Source organism: Cheilinus undulatus, linkage group 8 (assembly GCF_018320785.1).
Source record: "Cheilinus undulatus linkage group 8, ASM1832078v1, whole genome shotgun sequence".
In the NCBI taxonomy this organism is placed as follows: Eukaryota; Metazoa; Chordata; class Actinopteri; order Labriformes; family Labridae; genus Cheilinus; species Cheilinus undulatus.
In genome coordinates this window covers 31,984,647-32,006,137 of record NC_054872.1, presented here as the reverse complement: position 1 = coordinate 32,006,137, position 21,491 = coordinate 31,984,647, and the positions used below count along the sequence as shown (strand labels likewise).

The 21,491-nt window shown below is 40.3% G+C and overlaps 3 protein-coding genes across 5 annotated transcripts; 2 read left to right on the top strand and 1 right to left on the bottom strand.

Annotated features, from left to right (window-relative positions):
- Positions 1 to 1,499: 1,499 nt before the first annotated feature.
- aicda (activation-induced cytidine deaminase) lies at positions 1,500 to 5,516 on the top strand. Of its 2 annotated transcripts, none has more exons than XM_041793528.1 (5): positions 1,500 to 1,526; positions 4,487 to 4,652; positions 4,742 to 5,024; positions 5,178 to 5,293; positions 5,389 to 5,516. In XM_041793528.1, the coding sequence occupies exons 1-5, from the start codon at positions 1,504 to 1,506 to the stop codon at positions 5,437 to 5,439; spliced, it is 639 nt and encodes a 212-aa protein (XP_041649462.1). In that variant the 5' UTR covers positions 1,500 to 1,503; the 3' UTR covers positions 5,440 to 5,516. The 2 variants fall into 2 exon arrangements, with proteins under 2 accessions (XP_041649462.1, XP_041649463.1); XM_041793529.1 differs by lacking the exon at positions 1,500 to 1,526 and adding an exon at positions 2,464 to 2,582.
- Positions 5,517 to 7,197: 1,681 nt separating this feature from the next.
- Positions 7,198 to 17,669, top strand: LOC121513644 (adaptin ear-binding coat-associated protein 1-like). 2 transcript variants are annotated; one of them, XM_041793526.1, is made up of 7 exons: positions 7,198 to 7,354; positions 8,369 to 8,469; positions 8,854 to 8,958; positions 9,186 to 9,267; positions 9,379 to 9,487; positions 12,237 to 12,384; positions 13,739 to 17,669. In XM_041793526.1, exons 1-7 carry the CDS (start codon positions 7,254 to 7,256, stop codon positions 13,849 to 13,851), a joined length of 759 nt encoding a protein of 252 aa, XP_041649460.1. In that variant the 5' UTR covers positions 7,198 to 7,253; the 3' UTR covers positions 13,852 to 17,669. The 2 variants fall into 2 exon arrangements, with proteins under 2 accessions (XP_041649460.1, XP_041649461.1); XM_041793527.1 differs by lacking the exon at positions 7,198 to 7,354 and adding an exon at positions 7,595 to 7,713.
- Positions 17,670 to 17,754: 85 nt separating this feature from the next.
- mfap5 (microfibril associated protein 5) lies at positions 17,755 to 21,204 on the bottom strand. The gene is made up of 7 exons (XM_041793530.1): positions 21,070 to 21,204; positions 20,015 to 20,091; positions 19,871 to 19,903; positions 19,708 to 19,743; positions 19,486 to 19,573; positions 18,364 to 18,437; positions 17,755 to 18,278 (listed from the first exon to the last, which is right to left on the bottom strand). The coding sequence occupies exons 2-7, from the start codon at positions 20,055 to 20,057 to the stop codon at positions 18,166 to 18,168; spliced, it is 387 nt and encodes a 128-aa protein (XP_041649464.1). The 5' UTR covers positions 20,058 to 20,091; positions 21,070 to 21,204; the 3' UTR covers positions 17,755 to 18,165.
- Between the last annotated feature and the right edge of the window lie 287 nt (positions 21,205 to 21,491).

The window sequence follows — 21,491 nt, the reverse complement described above, 5'->3', positions numbered from 1 at the left end:
AATCTTGCAGTTTGACCTCAATTCATTTATTTTATATATTTTCTTTGTGTTATTTAAATTTTACAAACCCTTAAATGTCAGGATTTACATCTCTTCAATCATATAATTGTAATGTGAGTCTTTTGACACAAAAACTAAGAACACCTTTTTATTACAAGTATAGATGCATTTATATATTAGAGTTGCAGCCTCATAATACTGAGTTGATAAGCAGAGCCAAAGATGTACTTTTACTTCAATATTTGTGCTTGCAATGCAAATTTTGAGACTTAAAAAATGCATTGGCATTCTGACTCAAGAATTTGTGTGGTTTGCAGGTGAATGGCAGTTTATGTGACTAAGCACACAGCCTCAGTCTGAGGCTAACCTAACTATGGTTAGCAGCCCTCACACTTGCATTGCGCATCTACCTCCTTCAAACCTCAGACGGTGTCATTTTAGCCAGCCACAGATAAACACCACAGGATGTTTGTACAATGTAAATGTGTGTGGGAAAGAGTCATATCTCACCTGATCTAAAGACAAATAAAGGCCTACACTTTACTGCAAACTCTTAATCATACGAGCAGTAGTGGAAAATCACTGTCCTTTAATTAACTATAATAAAAAACACCCAGCAACATAACAGTGTTGTAACATGCACAAGTAAGATTGTGGTCAGCCCATTTTCACCTTATGAAAGCTGTATTTTGACTTGTGACACTTCTTCTTGGTCATCATCAGGTTTTTTCTTCATGACAGTCAAAGAGCAGACACCTGTTAGCTGGGCCTCAACCCGCCCGATCTGTAGCTATTATTGTTGTCAGGAAACAGATGTGAGTTCACACACTGGAAAGAAAGTCTGTTTGTGACTGTGGTCTTGTGTGTCTGCACGGTATGGCGGTGTGAGTGTTTGTGTGTGCGTGTGCAGGGTGTGGGCGGGTGGGTTTCGGAAAGTATGACTTGGCATTTCCTACACCCGGTTTCTGCCCCTGACTACGGGTTAAATGCACCGACGTTTCTGGCCATACTGTACTACTCCACAAACGCACACAAACAGTGCACAAGAGGAGTGAAAGTGCACGTGAGCGTTCATGTGCGACTGTGAGATGACCTTGGTCAACTGTGGTCAAAGCCAGGGAGCTGGGTGGGAAGTGGTTACATATAGTTTGGCATTTGATCAGCCTCCAGAAAAGACACATGCACAAGATCAAATGTGCAGAGACATTAGGCTTTGTGCACCGTCAGAGTAATGCAATATGATGTGAGGTCGCTCAAAGCATGCTAACACACACACATATATGAATCATTTTTAAATATGGGGGCACCACACAATCATAGGACATATTAGATAAATTTGTTCCAGATGATGTAAAACATATAGACTGTGTTAATGACATGCTCATGCAGATGTCAAGCACACACATACACACAGATGAGCTCCAAAAACAGCTACCCTGGGAACGGTGAATTCCCCAAACCACAGAGTGCTTGAGAGGGTGAGGGGAGTCATGGGAAAGCAGGATGCCTGCATGCGTTGCCACTGGGTGAGTAGGCTTGGTCCGGAGCTAAAACAGACAGAGCAAAGCAAAGACGAAAGCAGAATAATACACATCCTGATTCCACAAGGATGGATGACAGCGTCTGATGGTTCAAAGGCTTATGAGTGAGATTTATCCACACACACTGTGGTCGGTCAGCTGGCTGGACGCTCAAGCAGACGCAGGGTGAGGGAGGTCGATTACAGTTCTGCTCCCAGACTGACACAGTTTGGGAAAACCCAGATCAGAGAAACAAGTAGGTGTCAGGGCCTTCGAGGTCTGGAAATGCCTGCGGCTCCACTAAATCTGGGGTTCCTGGAGAGGGGGGAGGTTGGACTAAGTTGGTGGAAAGGTTGAATAGCAAGAGGAGTCAGTGAGGATCTCATTGTGGATCAAGGTGAGGAGGTATCTGGAAGTTTTTATTTTTATGACCTGGGAAAACCAAAGTGAAGGTCGCCTGTGACTGGATAAGTCTTAAGTGTTTGGAAAGTTCCAGCCAGTTGGCTGAGTTTGTTGACGTCCGTGCAAACCTCCAGAGGTTGAAAATCACGTCAACGCTCGTCCTCTCTTGTGCGGTCACTGTGATTATTCAGTGAAAGCTTTGTTGTGTACTTGCTTCCACAATAAAGTTTTTTTTATTGCATGGCACAAAAAGTTTTTTACTTCAATCATGGTAAAAACTAATGTGAACATAAAACATGGTGCCATTAACAACAACTTGGCAAATGTAAAATCTTTTTCTCGCTTTGCTGGCTTCACAGCAAAACGAAAAGAAGGGCCATCTCTTTTGTATGACACCCCCTGATTTCAGTTTGAAAATTCTTTCTGTCCAACCAGAGGCGGTCTCTTTGTTGTATGCAGGATGTTTATGTTTAGAGGTATATATTCTCGGTTCCTTCCTTATAACCCCCCTAATACTCACACACACACATACACACAAACACACACACTCACAAGCACACACAAACTTTCGCTCTTTCTCATTTACCTTCATTTCATACCCACGCCTGCCGAGTGACAAAGCAGAAGCGCGTCTTTCAAAATGATTACAAAGCTCGACAGGTGAGCAAAATCAATGCCTTCTATTTATATGTTGTTTAAGTCTTTATGGTCGATTCCTTAGATTTCAGATGACGTTGTAGCAGATAAAACTGCATTTTTTTCTTTAAATTGGCATTTATAAATACTAAAACCACACACTTAATAGGAATTATTTTTCAGTTCACTTCCTTCCACACTATCCTTAAACACTATCAGTTGTGGTGTGAGTATTAATAAGCGATAATAATTGTTCTAGTTTCATAAACTTTTGTGAAACTGAGAACGAGAAAAAGTAGTGAATGTTAGTCGTCTTCTGACTGTCCATCACTCACATTTTCAAACCACAGGTTTTACATGTCTTAACTTTGCCACCCAAATTGATTAAAACATGAATTCATATGTGAGTCATATTAATAAGATGTCAAAGGAGAAGTAAAATGAGTTCTTTAACAGACTTTCCCAGTATTAAACTGTTCTTAATGGCTGTGATAATAATAGATGCTACCATAGGCGTAGGTTTACAAAACTACAGACTATCAAATTGTTAATTTGCACCATAAAGAATACTAAATTGTGTACAAAACTAAAATATATATGCCAGCAAATTAACTTAAAAATCATAAATTGTGTCTGAATGCTGAAATGAAGCATTAGCGTATTCCCTCTCTGCTGCACTGACCATCACTTGCTTTCTAACCAGAGTTGGACTGACAAGCTAACTGGGGCTGGCTAAATTCTGACTAGCCATCCCATAAACCTTAACAATGACTGGCTATTATTTTTGTCCTTTCTATAGGCATATAAGTCATTTAAGCACACATACTCACAAACAGTATCATAACCCACATTGGACTGGTTTTACTGACTTAAATACACTAAAGGTGAGGTAAATCAAAGTGGACCATTCATCATTACTTTACATTACTTTTCATTACCCTTAATGGAAAAAGTTTGGACACCCTGCTTTAACATGTCTCTAGGCTAGATTTAACTTGTCATATCATATAATATATTCACCAATCATCATTTCAAATTATCCATAGCAGAGGTTCTCAACTGGTGAGTCGGTCCAAAAAGTGCGATAACCATGCTGGTTTTCCCATGATAATTTATTAATTTCTTAAGATCTTAAGAAACCAACCCAAACTTTCATGCTATCGCAGGAAACTACTTAAAATAAATGTATGTAAAATGTATACATGCATGTCCTTCCAAGACTTCTGTAAAGATGTGTTTTTAAACATATTTGAAGTCTCTTTGTTCAACTGTGTTTTGTGCCATCCAAGGTTCTCACTGCAACATATTTCATTAAATAAAATTAAGTGGTTCAAAGTGTTTAGAAATGCGAGTCAAAATTTATCAGTAAAGGGGTAGTAGTGGGTTGTTGAGGGTAGACCAGCTAAGAACCACTGGTTTACAGAGATCTATTGAACCATAAAGATATTTAGAGGCTTTCTGAGGGGTTTGGACCATGTTGTTGGGGCTATTGGTCCAACCCAGAGACTGTTTGGATAATCAGAATCTATTTTGATACTTTTTATTTACTCAAGGTCTCTTGTTCACAAGCAAAACAAAAGTCTTAATCCCTGAAGTAACTTTAAACAAGTACCTCATATTTAGGGCTCTGATAAAGGGTATATCTTGATGCCCCTTGGAGCATGAGGCCCCAGGCAATTGTCTACCTTTGCCTGCTGGTGAACACATCAGAGTGTCTAAACATAAATTAGCATCAGATATTAAATAAACACTAAATTTATAGGGGTCTCTGACTGAAGACTGCCTTTAGTTGTGAAAACTTGTGGCAACACCTAGACAGTAAAAGGGACTGGGCTTGACATTGGGATGGGCTTTTGTTAGAGGTTTTACGGTAGAGATTAGATTTCCATCTAAACTAAAATTTCATAATATCTTCTTCCTTATCTCAGTGTGCTTTTGCCACGAAAGAAATTCATCTACCATTACAAGAATGTACGCTGGGCAAGGGGCCGGTGTGAGACATACCTCTGCTTTGTCATCAAGAGGCGGGTGGGGCCAAACACCTTAACTTTTGATTTCGGACATCTCCGTAATCGCAGTGGCTGCCATGTCGAGGTAAGTAATTAAGGGTGAGATGTGGAAAGAGTGTTTCCAAGGAAGAGGCAGAAATTAATAATTATTTATCTATATTATTTTCTCAAAAGCTGCTGTTTCTGCGTCACCTGGGTGCCTTGTGCCCTGGTTTGTGGGGCGGTGGGGTTGCTGGAGAGAAGAGGCCCAGCTACTCCATCACCTGGTTCTGCTCCTGGTCTCCCTGTGCCAACTGCTCCAACAGGCTGTCCCAGTTCCTTAGCCGGACACCCAACCTGCGCCTCAGGATCTTTGTCTCTCGCCTTTATTTCTGTGACATGGAGGATAGCCGTGAAAGAGAAGGACTAAGAATGCTGAAAAAAGCTGGGGTGCAGCTCACAGTCATGAGTTACAAAGGTGGATGAATAAATGTGGTAGGGTATATATGTGTTAGACATAGAAAGAGGCTTAAATGATTCATGATGCAGACACTTACAGACGATCAAGTCATCTCAAAAACAGTCGTCTCTATTTTCATAAAACTGAATATGTCAATGTTCATCTCTTTAGATTTCTTCTATTGCTGGCAGACCTTTGTGGCTCGTAAGGAAAGCAGCTTCAAAGCATGGGAAGAGCTGCATCAAAACTCTGTTCGCCTTGCCAGAAAACTCAACCGCATCCTCCAGGTAATTTATCTTGTGTTCACCTAAGACTAAAGTTGCATGGTCAACAGCATTTATGATTTTCTCCAAACTCTGAATTGTTTTTGTTTTCTTTTCAGCCTCTTGAAACAGAAGACTTGAGAGATGCCTTCAAGCTTCTTGGACTGTGAAACTGTGGCCTCCTGTGTTGTTACCATTCAATTATTAATTTTATTGAGAAAGTTGGTGGTGGTCCAACACTACAACAGCAAAACTGAGAATGAAATAAACTGATAAAATGTAAAATTTAGGGTTTTATGTAGCTTTAGCAAGGCTTGTCACTTAATGTCACTGCTGCTTGCTGTTTCTGTTGTACAAATGCCATGTGAAATAAAGCAATGTTGCCTCCATATGAAACTGTCTTTTAGTTTCCATTTTCTCTTAGGATATACACTTGCATTGAAGCCAGCTTCAAAGGAATTAGCCGAGCTAATGCTGCCCTTTTTGAGACTGAGCTTTGACTATTCTTTTATTTGGTAGTAATATAGTCAAATAACTTCTGTTATTCATCATTACTCGGAGGGACTTACTCAATAAATTAAATTGGTTTGTGCAATGAGTGAAATATACTCTTTGACATTTTTGGGGGAAAAACAGAAACTGTAAGGGCACAGATATATCTTACAGCCAAGGCTGCCCACAAAGGGAGATAAAGGGAAGAGCTTTCTGGGGCCCAGCCAAATTAGGAGAGCCCACTGAGGTCAGAAAAATCATGGTCCGTTGTAAAGTTAATCTTTGATAAAAATAGTTCATATTGACTTGAATAATAACCACTCTTATCGGGGAAACAAAAAATTACTCTATTTTATGCTGTAGTACAAATATAGCCTTTTTAAAAATGTAAACCCCTTTTCTTACAGCAGACAAAGTTTATGGGCAAACTGACTTAAACATTTGGAAAGTAATGACAGATTTCATAGCTAAGCCATGATCTACATAAATGTCAGGGTGGCACATTATAAAGTAGAAGGAACTGAGATAACTTTAAGGGAAAAATAACTAATTGCAAAAGGAAAAAAGACAAAAATTGGCAAAATGGGTTTAAAATGGCAAAAATTGACTGAAAAAAGTGGCATAAAGTGGTCACAGAGAGGCAAAAAACTGGATAAGAGCTGCAGAGCTGGGTAAAAAAGGTAAAACTGGGTGGGGAAAAAAGTTAAAAGCAGTTACAGAATGGCAAAAATTGGTAAACATTGGCAAAATGGGCTGAAATAGGAAAAACATGCTAACAGCTGCAGAAATTGATTAAGAAAGGCAAAGGGGGCCAAAAATGGGCAGAGAAGTTGTGAAAAGCATCTAAAAAGGGGCAAAAATGGGTTCAGAGTGGCACAAGTTGGTTGAAAGAGGCAAAAAAATGTGCTAAAAGTGGAAAAAACATGGAAGAAATCGGGGGAAGTTATGAAAAAGGTTAAAAAGTGGCACAAATAAGTAAATTGAACAGCAGGACCCAATAAAAGCTTAACACACTTTTCAGCTCCAAAATGCAGCAGTTGTTTGCAAGGATGCTAGCACCAGTGCCACTGGTGCTACACACATGCATGGATATCATCAATATATCACAACTGTGAATGGGCCAATAACTGGGTTTTGCAGGGGCCTGCTTAGAGAATACTACACTATTCGCTCCACTTATTTATCTTTACTCTACCTCACTCACTTGTAGAAGCAAATGTAGTCCCAGTGTCCAAGCCACCAACTCCAACTCTCTTGTGCTCTTACTTGGTCAAGCAAAGGCTCTTTGACTTTAAAAATTACCTTTGACTGGCCTTTAGGAGTTAGCCTGTCGATTAATTGCTCTTCAAATGAGCCTACTGACCATCAGAGTCGCCGGGTGGTGCGCACATACACCGTATATTACGGTCACGTAGCCGTTACTGCCGCACGGACACACCACACCGTCGTCACCACCACCACCACCGGCGTGCACGACAGAGTATAAGTCAAGATGGCGACCGAGGGTCAGTCCGAGTACGAGTCGATCCTCTGTGTCAAACCTGATGTCAACGTTTACCGTATCCCACCGAGAGCATCCAACCGGGCTATCAGGTGAGGATACAGAGGCAGGGGCCCGCTAGCTTCCCGACCCAGCATCCGCGAGCTACAGTCGTGAGGTGCTGTTGCCTCGGTGACCCAAACGTACCTAGCTCATCCCTTTATCACGCAGCCTAAAGCAACGTCGGCCGTAGTTTTCTGCTTGTTGTCTTTGCTCTGAATTTACAAGGTCATAATGGAAAATGCGTAGCTAACGGAGGCTGTTTGCACCTGCACTTTGTTAGCTCATTAAACCAATTGGATTTGCCTTAGTCTTGTTAGTGTTGATGTGTTTGTATTTTCCTTCGTCCACTGGCACGTCAGAGGAGAATTATTACGCTGCTGGAAAGTGGTTTTACAGGACAGCTAGCAAGGTAGTCATACTCTCTTTGCTTAAAATAAAATGATTTTGGTTGTCTGACCTTTCTTTAGTTGGTAGTGAAGCAGAGCAGCATCCTTAAAGCTGTGAGAAGTGTTGCTCAAGGACACTAAAGCGGGGTCGATGCTGGACGTTAATAAGAGGGCTGGCAAAACTGTAAGATAATGTTGTCGTTAAATCTTTTAAATACATTAAGCTACAGTTCTTGAGAGCTGCAGTGTTTGTGTAGAAGTTTGACATTGAATTGTTTACCCCATTTTCATTGGCTGGTGCTCTTGTTTAACCTGCTACTGCTGCATCTGAGTGGATATCACACCAGCCAAACAGTAGCATAGGCCTGACTCCCATGAGACACATGATTGGTTAACCAGTGACCATATTCATGGTGAGTAAGGTTGATGATGTAATAACTCAGCCTTAGGTCTCAGTGAAATGCCCCACTGATGCCTTAGTCACGTTCCTTTCACATAAAGCTACAGTATGTCTCATTGTTGGACCAATCATAACAATAACACAGACTTAGATAAGCATGCACACTAAACATAGGTCTCCCTTCTTGTCTTCTGTTTAACTTGAATATTTTGCCCCTGTCATCACTTCACCTACATCACTCAGTCTCCCCTGTCTGCCTGTGTCTGTTTGTGTCCTAGGGCGGCCGATTGGAAGCTAGATGCTCCTGACTGGACCGGACGCATGCGTGTGACAGCCCGGGGTAAAGTTGCCTACGTGAAATTGGAAGACAAGATCTCTGGTGAGGGAGCAGTGTCATTGTTTACTGGCAATCCTGCTGTTGTAAATCATTTCACTGTGTAGTCTCCTAATCGCCACCCCCCTTTCTGTTACTCATCTATTCCAAGGTGACCCAGCCCACGTCCGAGCGAGTGTTTTATTTTGAAGCAAACATTTGCATGCCCTCCTTCTGTCTTTTTCCGTGCATTTCAAGTAAATTATACATCATAACTCAATTCTGATAACTTTTGAATCCAAGAAGTTGAATATATGGTTGAAATTACCCACATCAGTACATTCCACATCATTACGATCTTTTTTACATAAAGTTGTTCATAAGTTGTTGTTTTTGTTGTCCATTGAATAAAACACTTGCCAAACATATTCCCTTTTTTCTGTCCAACAGGAGAGCTGTTTGCTCAAGCGCCAGTGGAAGAGTACCCTGGCATCGCAGTGGAAACAGTTAGTGACTCAAGCCGTTACTTTGTTCTCCGCATTCAGGATGATAATGGTGGGTTACACACTTTTTTATGTTTTGGGTTAAATCATGAATTTTTGTGAATGTGCTCATGTAAAAAGACAACATAAACAGAAGCAAAGCAGATAGAGTTAACAGTGTAACAACATTGCTTTAAACTTTTTTTAGTGGACATCTTGGTCTTCTGTTAAACTTATCAGGCATATCATCATTTTGTTTGTAAAATCTTGTGTTAAACTGTGTGCTGGTTTCTCTCACAGGCCGCAGTGCGTTCATTGGCATTGGGTTTGGAGATCGGGGCGATGCCTTTGACTTCAATGTTGCACTTCAGGACCACTTCAAGTATGCAGCTGTTTAACAGTGTGATGTTAATCATAATTGAAATTTTCATTCTAGTTTAAACACCTGTTTTTAATCCTTTACACCCATATCTTCCTATTCCATCTCTTGCAGGTGGGTAAAGCAAGAAAATGAATTCAAAAAGCAGGCTCAGGCTCCAGACAACACACCAAAACTAGACCTGGGCTTCAAAGAGGGACAGACCATTACTCTCAATATTGGGGTAACAGTATATTCCCATTAATTCATTTATGCTTTAAGGTTGGAATTATAGGAAAATACCAAAATAACTTCCAGTTTAAAGGGATATTTTGGTAATTTTAAGGTTGGGTTGTATAAGGGACTTGGCTATAGTAGTGCCATTAGCCTCCAGAGATTTAAGTGAACATTGTCCCTTCAGACAGGATGCACTTGAGGAAGCTAGGCTATATAGTGCCACAGACAGGTACAGCTGCACCACATAGTTTAGCTAGTTTTAGGTAAAAATGGGCCAAAAACTGTTGTGAAGTCCCACTCATGGCAACAGTAGCCCTTGTAAGAATGGGCTCACAGTTGGAACATCTACACTACCAGGTAAGCGAACCAGTCTCCATTAAAGTTTCTCTTCCCCTCTATCTTTCCACTGAGTATCCATCTGTAGAAGTTCCTCTGTGTAGTCCCACTTATTAAAGTATCCCCCCATTGTATCAAAAAATACCATGTCATTGTCACTCGAGTCAAAATTGCTCATATAGTGTTGTTTTAGCTTAATCATTTCTTAATTCGTCTGACAAAGCCTGCAGAATTAAACAGCTGTTCAGAAACACGGAGGCATCAGAGTATATACACTATATTGTCAAAAGTATTTGCTCACCTGCTTTGACTGGCATATGGACTTCAGTGACATCTCATTCTTAATCCATAGGGTTTAATAAGATGTTGGTCCCCCTTTTTCAGCCATAACACCTTCAACTCTTCTGGGAAGGCTTTCCACAAGGTTTCGGAATGTGTTTATGGGAATTTTTGACCATTCTTCGAGAAGCGTATTTGTGAGGTCACACACTGATGTTGGACGAGAAGGCCTGGCTCTCAGTCTCTGCTCTAATTCACCCCAAAGGTGTTATGTCGGGTTAAGGTCAGGACTCTGTGTAGGCCAGTCAAGTTCATCCACATCAAACTCTCTCATCCATGTCTTTATGGACCTTGCTTTGTGCACTGGTGCACAGTCCTGTTGGAACAGGAAGGGGCCATCCCCAAACTGTTCCCACAAAGTTGGGAGCATGGAATTGTCCAGAATCTCTTGGTATGCTGAAGCATTCAGAGTTCCTTTCACTGAAACTATGGGGCCAAGCCCATCTCCTAAAAAATAACCCCACACCATAATCCCCCTTCCACCAAACTTTACACTTGGCACAATGCAGTCAGACAAGTACCGTTCTCCTGGCAACCGCCAAAACCCAGACTCGTCCATCAGATTGCCAGATGGAGACGCGTAATTTGTCACTCCAGAGAACCCATCTCCACTGCTCTAGAGTCCAGTCGCAGAGTGCTTTACACCGCTGCATCCGACGCTTTGCATTGCATTGCACTTGGTGATGTTTGGCTTGGATGCAGCTGCTCGGCCATGGAAACCCATTCCATGAAGCTCTCTACGCACTGTTGTTGAGCTAATCTGAAGGCCACGTGAAGTTTGGAGGTCTATAGCAATTGACTGCAGAAAGTTGGCAACCTCTGCGCACTATGTGCCTCAGCATCTGCTGACCCTGCTCCATCATTTTACGTGGCCTACCACTTCGTGGCTGAGTTGCTGTCATTCCCAATCGCTTTCACTTTGTTATAATACCACTGACAGTTGACTGTGGAATATTTAGGAGCCAGGAAATTTCATGACTGGACTTGTTGCACAGGTGGCATCCTGTACCATGCTGGAATTCACTGAGCTCCTGACAGCGACCCGTTGTTTCACAAATGTTTGTAGAAACAGTCTGCATGCCTAGATGCTTGATTTTATACATCTGTGGCCATGGATGTAATTGGAACACCTGGTTGCAATTATTTGGATGGGTGAGTGAATACTTCTGGCAAATATAGTGTAGCTGAAGCTCGCATTGCAAGATTGTGCCAAACACAGAGGATTTCTGGGTGAAAAATGAAAAGCTTCAAAATTGTTCAATATAGTGTGCAATTGAACCAGCATTGATTTTTTGGCCCATTTTTACCTAAAACTAGCCATATTAGGCAGAGCAGCTATGCCTGTCTGAGGCACTATACTGCCTAGCTTCCTCAAGCGGGTCCTGTTTCAAGAGGCAGTGCTCACTGAAATTTCCGGAGGCTAATGGCACTACTATCACCAAGTACCCAGGAAAGCAATTTATTCATTCTCAGGCCCTTCATTGATTATAAAGAAGCATATTTTTAAATAATTCTTAAAATGACTTTATTGCTCTTACTTCAGAGTAAGGACTCTCCCTCCCTCAGCATGAGAGAAACCTTAATTAAATTTGATAGTGATTGGTTCAGACATAATGCTGACAGGTAACTTTTTAACCTGTGACTTTTTAACTTGTTCATCATAGTTGCCTTAAAATGGACCAAAACACAGCAAAAGAGATGTGCAGCAAAGCCTGAATTCTCACGTCTCCTTTCCAACTCTGTTATTATCATGAAACCCATGGCACACAACAATTACACTGCTCTGACCACGACATCCTCTATCTTGTTGTTTTATGCGGTGTTGCTATACCAACTGGGGTCAGCCTAAGTCTCTGTAGTTTTTCCGATGGTGGTGTAGATGTTAAAGTGAAAAAGAGCCTTTGAAGATGTGTAGTTCCCAGGGGAAATCCCCAGTGGGCAGTTATTCTAAGGGAGTCCCCAGAGCTGTTGGTTTGTAAACACATAATGCTGTAGAAATGTTTCTGTAGCCCTGACAAGAAATCTGTGAACTCAGATAAAGATTTATTCAGTTTTTGTTTTTCCATTTTCTACATATCCAGCAATCAAAGAAGAAGGACAGGTCTCGTCCACAGAGCTCAGGGGGTCTTGGGCTTCTCCCACCTCCTCCAGGGGGCAAGCTGGCCCCTCCACCCTCATCCAGATCGACCAATCATAACACACAACCACCTGTAGGTGGAAGTGACACTGGTAGGTGATTGTAACGCAACGTTTTGGAAAGCCAACACTTATTCACACAAACAGTACACTTTTTTAGAAACATTAAAGGTAAACTACAGAGAAATTGTGCTGACTTGCTTGTTCATGCTTGTCTCTCACAGCAGGAAGTTTTCCTGCAGTTTGCCTGTCAGGCAAGGGATGTGTGGGAGGGGAAAAATACTAGGAGGCTAGCAGGAAAAAATCAGGGTAAAGTCTGGGATGAAAAGTTTGGCAAACATGCAGCTCACCCAGGTGGATAAAGGAAAATTTCAGGATTTTTTCCCAGTGTAAAATGGGCTCTGCAACTGTTTCTAAAAGCCTTTCAGTGTTTTCTTTTCCTATAATGTCAAAATGAAGATCACACCATTGATCCAATGACACTTGGTCTCATTACAAAAGTATATAGCCATCAAAGCAAGTTGAAATTTTAAATCAGAATCACACAACAGTCAACAGAAAATGTGGCAACGCAATTTTCAATTTTGTTAAATTTAGAATTGATAATGTTTCCATGTAAACCTCTGAAACAGTTGTCTTTTGAGCAATTTATCCATCAGATGACTTATCATATCCCAAGACTGTTACTGTAGAGACACCTGATCTCTCAAACAATCTTTACTCAGTCATCTTTATTCATTTTAAAGTGGTGAGAGAGAAACATAAAGGTTATGCAGATTGTTTCAGACCAGTGCAGCTGTTTGATTTATGGTGGGAAATGGAGACTAAAATGGCTACTGCGCATCAGTAGTCTTACAGAATGAAAGGTTTATGTGAAAGCTTTATGTAAAGCAGAGTTAAGTTGTTATGTTGAAGAAAGGTTTATTTTCTTGGCCCTGTGTGGGTCTGTAGTAAAGCTGTTTCCATTCAAGCACTTGCTCCAGTAGTCTTTACAGTTAAAGCGGTGAGTGCAACAGAATACTTGCCAATTTATAAGAGAAAGAATCAATTTTTTCAACTGGAACTATCCTTTTAATAACTATCTAAGTTTTTGCAGAGGTTTAAGACATGGATATCAAAGTATGCAACTTAAGGCACCTTCATGGCTCAATGAAATTAGGTTAACTATGATAAAACAGCATGTTTATTAAGATTTTTTTATGTTTAGGCATCATCACTGGTGAATTACTTCAGAGAGAAAGGATTTATTGCTCATCTGAAGTGGCATTTGATAGCAATGCTGCTTGAATCACTGAAGTTCTGTTATTGTATAATGAAATACAAAGAGACTAAGATTTCTGCTGTTCTCAGTTGGTTAAAAAATTAGGTATACATCAGAGATGTATATAAATGTTCAGTGTTTATAGATGCATTATGTGTGTAATTAATTGTATCCTTTTATCTCCAGGTTGTTTACTAGACCTGGACTCCAGCAACTCCAACTCTGCAGCTCCATCCAACCCCGCCACCACAGCCAGCTCTGACCTGTGGGGAGACTTTGACTCTGTATCCCCAAAGTGAGGAGAGATATATGTTGTTTTCGCCCTCTTGTTTCTCTGTAAATTTATGCAGCAATTTTTGCATCTTTGATTTCCCCGTTATGGGGTCCTGTATCTCTCTCTCTGCTAAGCAGGGTAACATCCTGAACTCGTTAGTTTAAATTTAGTTCAGATGATTGTGGCTTTTGTTCCTAGCCAGAGATACACCCAGACCTCACAGTCAAGTCTTAATGAAAACAATTTACAACAACTCTTCTTCCTCATCCTTCATAGGGAGCTCTTTCCTATGACTGTCAGTTAATCCTTTAAGCTTTCTGGTTTTGTTCTTTCTGTTCTAATTCTGCCTTTTGACCCTTTTCTCCTCCTTTTAATGTTTTTTGCTAATTTCTATAGTAGAGTACATTCAACAAACATGATCAAGGGAGAAAGAGTCAAACATCAGATGAGGTCTGATTAAATATTATAATAAATGAAATTTATGTACAGAGAATATTTATTTTAGATGTATATAACAGTCAGTAGTTGGTAATTGTTGTGTAAGTGTTGTCATCTGTACTGTAGTTTATTTTTCTCTAAGTTCCCTGCAGTGGAACTGAATATATGCACTGACTGGCACTCTAGCCTGTCTGCGTGGTAAATAAAGTCTGCATTTAAGGCAGGGATTATTTAAATCGTCATCTTAGATTAATGTGAAGTTTACCACTTGTTGATTTTACTTGAAGAAACTTGTTAAGCTGTGGCTGATTTGCAATAGAGATGTGTATAGCGCTCTCTACTGGGCTATTTTGGCGCTACAGCGTTGTTTTTTGAGTGAGATGTCAGACTGAGCTGCAGCTGTTGGAACACATGATGCACTGGGAATGTGTCCCGGGCTTGTTCACGATATTTTAACAGTAAATCAGTACAAATAGACAGGAAAGTAGAAAAGTTGGATGTGATAATGTGTAAACAGAAGAAAGGGAAGCATCAAGTACTTTTATCTTTTTCTCAAAGGGAAGCGGGGTGATTTAGACCATGTTATGTCATCTTTACTCAGCACAGCTGTTTAAGCTGTGACTTGTGAGTCATTCAGGTCATGACCTCACCAGTGCTCAATGAATAGGTCTGTGTTTCTGCACCATCCTCTTCTGTCTGGGGGATAGAGGAGCAGGCAGTTGCATTTGTTAAATGCTGTTATCACAAGGTCTTGAGATGTAATCAAGTGGAAAAACAGGAAGAAAATGCATTGGATTCTCTCTTGAAAACATGCTCACTTAGAGCTTGTGAGGAGTTTTGGGAGGTTTATAAAATAGCAGAAACACAGCAGATGCCTCTTTATGACCTATGAAGGAAATCAAAACTGACAAAGAGAACATTGACCTGTTGTATATGTTATTTTAATATATAAAACTGCTGCTGATGGATACATGACAGATGAGTTGATTATCAGAAAGCTGCAAAAATTGTCTCTTTCATCATTTGTCGCAGCAAAGGATCTATAAGTGAAACATTTGACTCAGATCATATGTTAAAAACACTACTCGCACACACGTAGGACAAAACTCACAGAGATTGGAAGTCCTATTTTGTCCACAAGAGTTGCCATAATCAGTGCAACCCCGATTTTCTCACAGGAGCTTTAAAGAGATTCTTTGGTGCACTCTAACTTTATACTGCATTCCAAATGATTATGCAAACACAATTCCAATTAAACAAACATTTGATTTTAGTTTTTCAATTAAAGTTTTCAATTGTGCTGCTTCTCCTGTCAGTTTCCATCACTGACATAAACCTCAGACAGGTGTGGTCATTAGTTTGCCAGGTGAGCCTAATTAAAGGGAAACTACTAAAGGAGGATGTTCCACATTATTAAGCTAGTCATAGGTTTCATGAAATATGGAAATAAAGATCTTTCTGCAGATGAAAAGTGTGAAATAGTACAGCATCTTGTAAAAGGTATGAAAACACTGGATATTTCACAAAAAAATAAGAGAGATCATCATACTGTGAAAAGTGTGTGATTAACAGTGCAGACGGGTTCGTTCAGTTAAAGCGTATTAGGGAAAGTTTCTGTAAGGCAAATTCATTGTATTAAGAGAGCAGCTGTGAAAAACCCACTGATGAGTAGCAAACATATTTGAAGCTGCTTTTATCTATGGAGTCCCAAGAACCTTCGATGCAGGATCCTCCAGAGGCTTGCTGATTTCAGCCACCCCTTAACCAATGCCCACAAGTAGAAACGAGTGGGCTCAGAAATATATGAAGGCTTATTTTCAAACCATTTTGTTCACTGATGAATGCAGTGCTACACTGGATGGTCCAGATGGACCTGCCATGGTATTAGAAGAAAAACCCTGCCTTCTGGAGTTAAATCATTTTAATACAAGATAACACACCATCCCATGCTGAAAAAATACCACTGAGGCTTTCGCTGCTATGGGCATAAAGGGAAAAAAAAACATTGTGTTGCCACCATCATCCACTGACCTCAACCCTGTTGTGAACCTGTGGAGCATCCTTAAAAGGAAGCTCTGTGGTTGTGGATGGCAGTTTCCCTCAAAACAGCAGCTCTGGGCAGCAATACTGGCAGAAACTGTGCATGGACTTATCAGTTCAAAGGAGACTTGTTTTGATGATAGCAAAGAAGGGCTCCTATGTTAACCTGGGACTGATCCGTGAAGTTGTTTTTGATTAAAGAAACATTACCTCTTAATGCAAAGAATTACAATAGATTTGTGTTTTCAGTCCTTTGAGTATTTTGAAACTCCGTTTTGCATTATAATTTGGAACACTGCATTAGTTAAAAAAAAATCCAAATTACAGTATTATTGCTGAGGAATGAAATCCAATTGACTGCCAATTACATGGACTATTTAAGAAAAAATACAAGCAGTATATGCATAATAACATGGAACACAGTGTAAAGTCACATTCAAAAGCAAAATAATAAAAAACTTGATCAATTCTTTTTCTCAACATCATATCCCATGTATGTATCCTCAGCAGCACATGTGTTCTTGTGATAGCAGCATAAATTAACCTGAGCTTAAATATCAGGAGCAGACCAAATGATACTGGCATTACAAAAATGATCAGGTAGGTTTCCAGCTTCAGTAGAGGAGGCATCACCTTTTTTAGTATGGTGGTTATCAGGACATTGACCTTAATGGCAGTGTAATGTACTGGACAAACTAGTTTTAACTGTGAACTTAATTCCATGTTAAGGTGTACTGGTAAAAATGGCATTCTGATGCAGACAGATTCAACATGAGACCAAGCTAGTCTGTGTTTGATGCTGTGTGTTATTGTGATATCATGTTCTGACCAGGGATGAATTATGTTACATTGATATATGCACGTATGGTGTGACATTTGGCAGTCTGTGTGATGTTTGATATTGTTTGGAACTTAAAAATGTTATATGAGTCAATTAAATGATGAAGGAATTTAGATTAAAATGATAGATTTACTATTCTGTAACATTGAGCAAAATGATCAACATTTGCTGGTTCAAATTGTCTGGTTTTTGATAGTAAATACAGTCTTTGAATTTTAAACCATAGGTCAATAGAAATAATTTGAAGACATCACCATGGACTTGGTGACATTTTAAAGAGCAGCTTTGAAACTTTGGGAGACTTTTGTACACTATAAAAATTAACTGATTGATTTGGTAACCAACAGTGAAGCAGATGGAGCCCTGGAACTCCAAAATTGTGAGTGTAAAGCCCAAACAGTATTTGTCAGTGTTTGTTTACAGTTCACAGTATGCTTCCCTCCCAAATGTTACTTGTTATTCAAACTGTATATGTGTATGAAATGTATATGGAAAATGAATATGCAAAGAAAAGATAAAGTTAAAGCTCCATAGCTCTAGCTTGCCTCTGTCGTCTTTTCCTCCTGAATTAAAGGATTAAGATAAACAAAAGACTCATGAACACAAACAGTGTGTATACATTTATATTTGGTTACAATAGTGCACATAATACTGGATTGTTGATGCGTACCTCATAATCCAGGACTGAGTGGGTCCTTCTTTGTACATGAATTGACTCAGTGCTGCTATAGGCCTATTACTACAGTACCTCAAAGGATCGTGAACCATGGAAGACATGATCTGTGTCCAACAGCACAGATGAAATGAGCAAACCCTCAGATTTCACACACAAAAGGCTAATACATAAACATAGATATGACTAGGCACACGTGTGTAAATGTAAAAAAGAAAGAAGGAGACCCCCAGTTGTTGAGTGGTTGATTTATGGTGTTATGGACTGCTTTTATAACAACATTCCTGCTGGGCGTCTCTACAGGGCTCCATCCTTACTGGTGGTCATCACGCCAACCTGGGCACTATTTAGGCTTTGTTTGCCCAGGTTTTGGGGTTGCTACGGCGATTGCGACAGCGTTTCCTATGAGTTGACCTCTCAACACGCCTGGGCCACCCGGACAACTCCCTGCACAGTTCAGCTGTAACGAAACATGGATGATCAAGCACACTGAACACATGGTAACATATCAAGCATCATACTTGTAATACTTCAGAAAGTCTCACCTTTCAGATACTCATCCTGTGGACAAACTGTCCTCATACAGATCTCATTGTTGATCACATAGACACGAGGGAGGCTGCAACAAAAACAGGGTAAAACAAGAGCATTATGAGTATCGGGAAACTGCTGTAGTGATACAGATTTAAGTTGAAGTGGCAGGGTGTACATTACCCCATTTAAGACTCATCTGATTGATAGTGAATAGTCGGGCAGGCAGACAGGCCTGCCCACAGAATACTTTAGCAAATTGACCTTCACTAGTTGTGATTGATTGATCATACCGATGCATGTGTGTATGACCAGTGCAGACTTACTTATTCATGCCACTTTTAGACCTCTTTTCATTAGTGTTTCCACCCATTTTGCCACCATTTAACCACTTTTCAACATTCCCCCCAGTTCTGCCTTTTCTAGCCAGTTTTTTTCAAACCCATTTCCCCCTTTTTAACTTTTTAACTGCTTTTCACCATTTTTACCTCCCCAGTTTTGCCTTTCTTAGCCCATTTTTGCTGCTGTTATCCAATTTTTGCTCCTTCATCATTTTCATCATTGAACCCATTTTGCCTCTCTGTAACTTCCTCACACCACTTTTTCTGAACTGATTTTTGCCACCTTTAACCTTTTTTTTTTTTGCCAATTTCCAGCCTTTTGCCTCTTTTTGCAACTTATAAATTCATTCTCCTTTAAAGTTATTTCAGTTCCTTCATCATGCTTGGGTGATGTCTGACATAACTTTCCAAATGTTTTAGTTCAGTGTGCCCATCCACATTGTTAACATTACCAAAAAAAGGTAAATCTGATGAAAAGGGGTTTTCATTTTGAAAAAGTCTATACTGTACTACAACATAAATAAACCTAAAAGATTCTTTTTTTGTTGCCTTGATAAGAGTGGTTTTCATTCAGGTTAAATATAAATACGGTTATAACAGATTAACTGTATAATGAACCGTGATTTTCCTGACCTCCATGGGCCCCCCATTTGTCTGGGCCCCAGAAAGTTCTCCCCTTATTGGCAGCCTTGCTCGCCAGTGAGTATTTGTATTTTTTAAGGTTGTGTTGTCAGAATTTGTACTCAAAGGGCTGATTTCCTAAGTCTGCCTCTACTTCACAGAATGTAAAATCACCTGTAGATACAAATAGCACCAATACATCTCTTGATGGGCCGGTGAACCGAGTACATCCTAGTGCACGGATACATCTCCTCCCTGCAGTCTAAAGACACAAAACACATAGCATAATGAAACTTCATCAAGAACAGCTGAGAGAGTCAGAAAACATTGTGCCAGACTTTCATGCAGCCTTGGGAGATGTAGATCAGAGGTCATCTCTGTTTTTCTGTCACTCACTGGCTGGAAGGGTAGCTGCAGTTGCCTCAGCACCCTCTAGAAACAAAGAAGGAAAACAGAATCAGATCTTAGTGGTGATCCGGCACAGTGACTCACAGACTGACAGATGTTGAGCATCAATAACTGGTGTCAAAGTGAAAACTTAAGAAGAGGTGAGCATTACCGGCCTGCTGGGCTTGGGCTACAGCTGTGAGTGCTGTGGAACAGAAACCACATGAGGGGAGTGTTTCGCAGCATAAAAACAAACACACAGCGACTCAACCATAATTAAACAAGATGATTTGTGTGTTCTGTTTGGCACCGTTACCGTGGAAACTGCAGAGGAGCAGGACCACTGGAAGGCTGCCCATTCCTTCAACTTGTGAGGGGTAAAAACTTTACGAGCTGGAGGAAACCAGAGAGGAAAAGAGTCGGGGTGATTTCACAGAGTGGAACTGTTCAATATCCTCACTTAACATTTTTGAGCTGTTTATGTTTCCTTTAATCAGGTTTCATATAAATGCTCACAGCGTTCCAGGCCACTGTAATGTTTTCCCCAAAGTTTCACTCCAGCTGAAAACACACACAGTCGGCTATGTTTTGGACAAGTTGTCATCTTTATAGGAGAGTGCCTGATGTCATTTTAGCCTGGAATATTCTGTCCTATGGTATATTCTTGCGTGATTTGCCCTGCTTGTAAACACTTAAATAAAGCAGCCATAGAGCAACTATAAGGAAATGCTCTTAATTACTTTCCCCTTTAATAATGTGTTTTTCCTTCTTCCTCTTTTTCCTTTTTTCCTCTTTCTCCTCTCCTTCTCTCCCGCCCTGCATCATTCCTCTCGTGATGTGTCAGTGTAACTTTGCAGTCCAAGACATGAGTTCTCTCTCAAGAATGTGTTTTTTGTGCCCTATTTGAGCACCCCTCCACCCCTCCTCTAATACAGTCGCACATTCTTTCCCAACTTTCTTTTCATAGTACATATTATTGCCTTCCAACTGTACAATCCTCGCTAGCCCCTGTCGGTTTTGTCACAATTGGCGAGTTTTCTGCTCCAATAGCTTGACACTGAGTCATGTATCTCCAATTACAGAATTGAAAACTCCTGCTTTAGCTCTGTGCATGCCTCTCATGATCTGTGAGATTGACATGTTTTTAACTTAGACTTACTGAACCATGTATGCATATCTCACAGATCTACAGAATCAATAGTGAAAACGCCAATCAAGCTTGAACACTACATTAGTTATCTCCATCTTATCAATCGGAAATGTGCTCCAATATCTGAGATACTCTGACTGATACTCTGTATGTGCAGATGACCCCGGATGTATCTCCTACAGCGTGTGTTAAATCAGGGAAAAAAAAGAAGTGATACTCACAAATTTTGCTGTCGTCCACAAGTGCTTTAGTTTTATGAATCTTTTGTCTTCTCTTCTTTCTCCTCCTTCCCTCTCCTTCTCCCTGCTCCTCCTCCTCCTCCCCCTGTCCTCCTTACCATCATAGCTTCTTGCCTTTCACTTTTTTCATGCTGTTCTAATCTGGGGGGAAAAAGAAAGAAAAATAGCATTCAGCTGTAATCTCATGTCTTTAAGGTAAGGAGTATTATCTTTTGTCCTCACATGTGGGCAGATTTTATAGAAACAAAGATAAAAAGTTTCTATGTCTTTGACAGGTCATGTGCATCAGCAACATTCATATTCTTTATGGATGATGATCCGAATTGTTCTTTAAAAAGCAAAAGTTTACTGAAGTCAGTAAACTATTGGGTTTACAGCCTAACTTTGGTTCTACTAAAACACCA

Coding starts and splice junctions, on each gene's coding strand:
- aicda (XM_041793528.1), top strand. CDS start 1,504: ATGCCTGCATGCGTTGCCACTGG. Junction 1,527..4,486: donor CCTGCATGCGTTGCCACTGG/GTGAGTAGGCTT, acceptor TCCTTATCTCAG/TGTGCTTTTGCCACGAAAGA. Junction 5,294..5,388: donor AACTCAACCGCATCCTCCAG/GTAATTTATCTT, acceptor TTTTCTTTTCAG/CCTCTTGAAACAGAAGACTT.
- LOC121513644 (XM_041793526.1), top strand. CDS start 7,254: ATGGCGACCGAGGGTCAGTCCGAGTACGAGTCGATCCTCTGTGTCAAA. Junction 8,959..9,185: donor CCGCATTCAGGATGATAATG/GTGGGTTACACA, acceptor TTTCTCTCACAG/GCCGCAGTGCGTTCATTGGC. Junction 9,488..12,236: donor CCATTACTCTCAATATTGGG/GTAACAGTATAT, acceptor CTACATATCCAG/CAATCAAAGAAGAAGGACAG.
- mfap5 (XM_041793530.1), bottom strand. CDS start 20,057: ATGGGCAGCCTTCCAGTGGTCCTGCTCCTCTGCAGTTTCCACG. Junction 19,744..19,870: donor AGCCCAAGCCCAGCAGGCCG/GTAATGCTCACC, acceptor CTTTGTTTCTAG/AGGGTGCTGAGGCAACTGCA. Junction 18,438..19,485: donor GGTGCTATTTGTATCTACAG/GTGATTTTACAT, acceptor TTTTTGTTGCAG/CCTCCCTCGTGTCTATGTGA.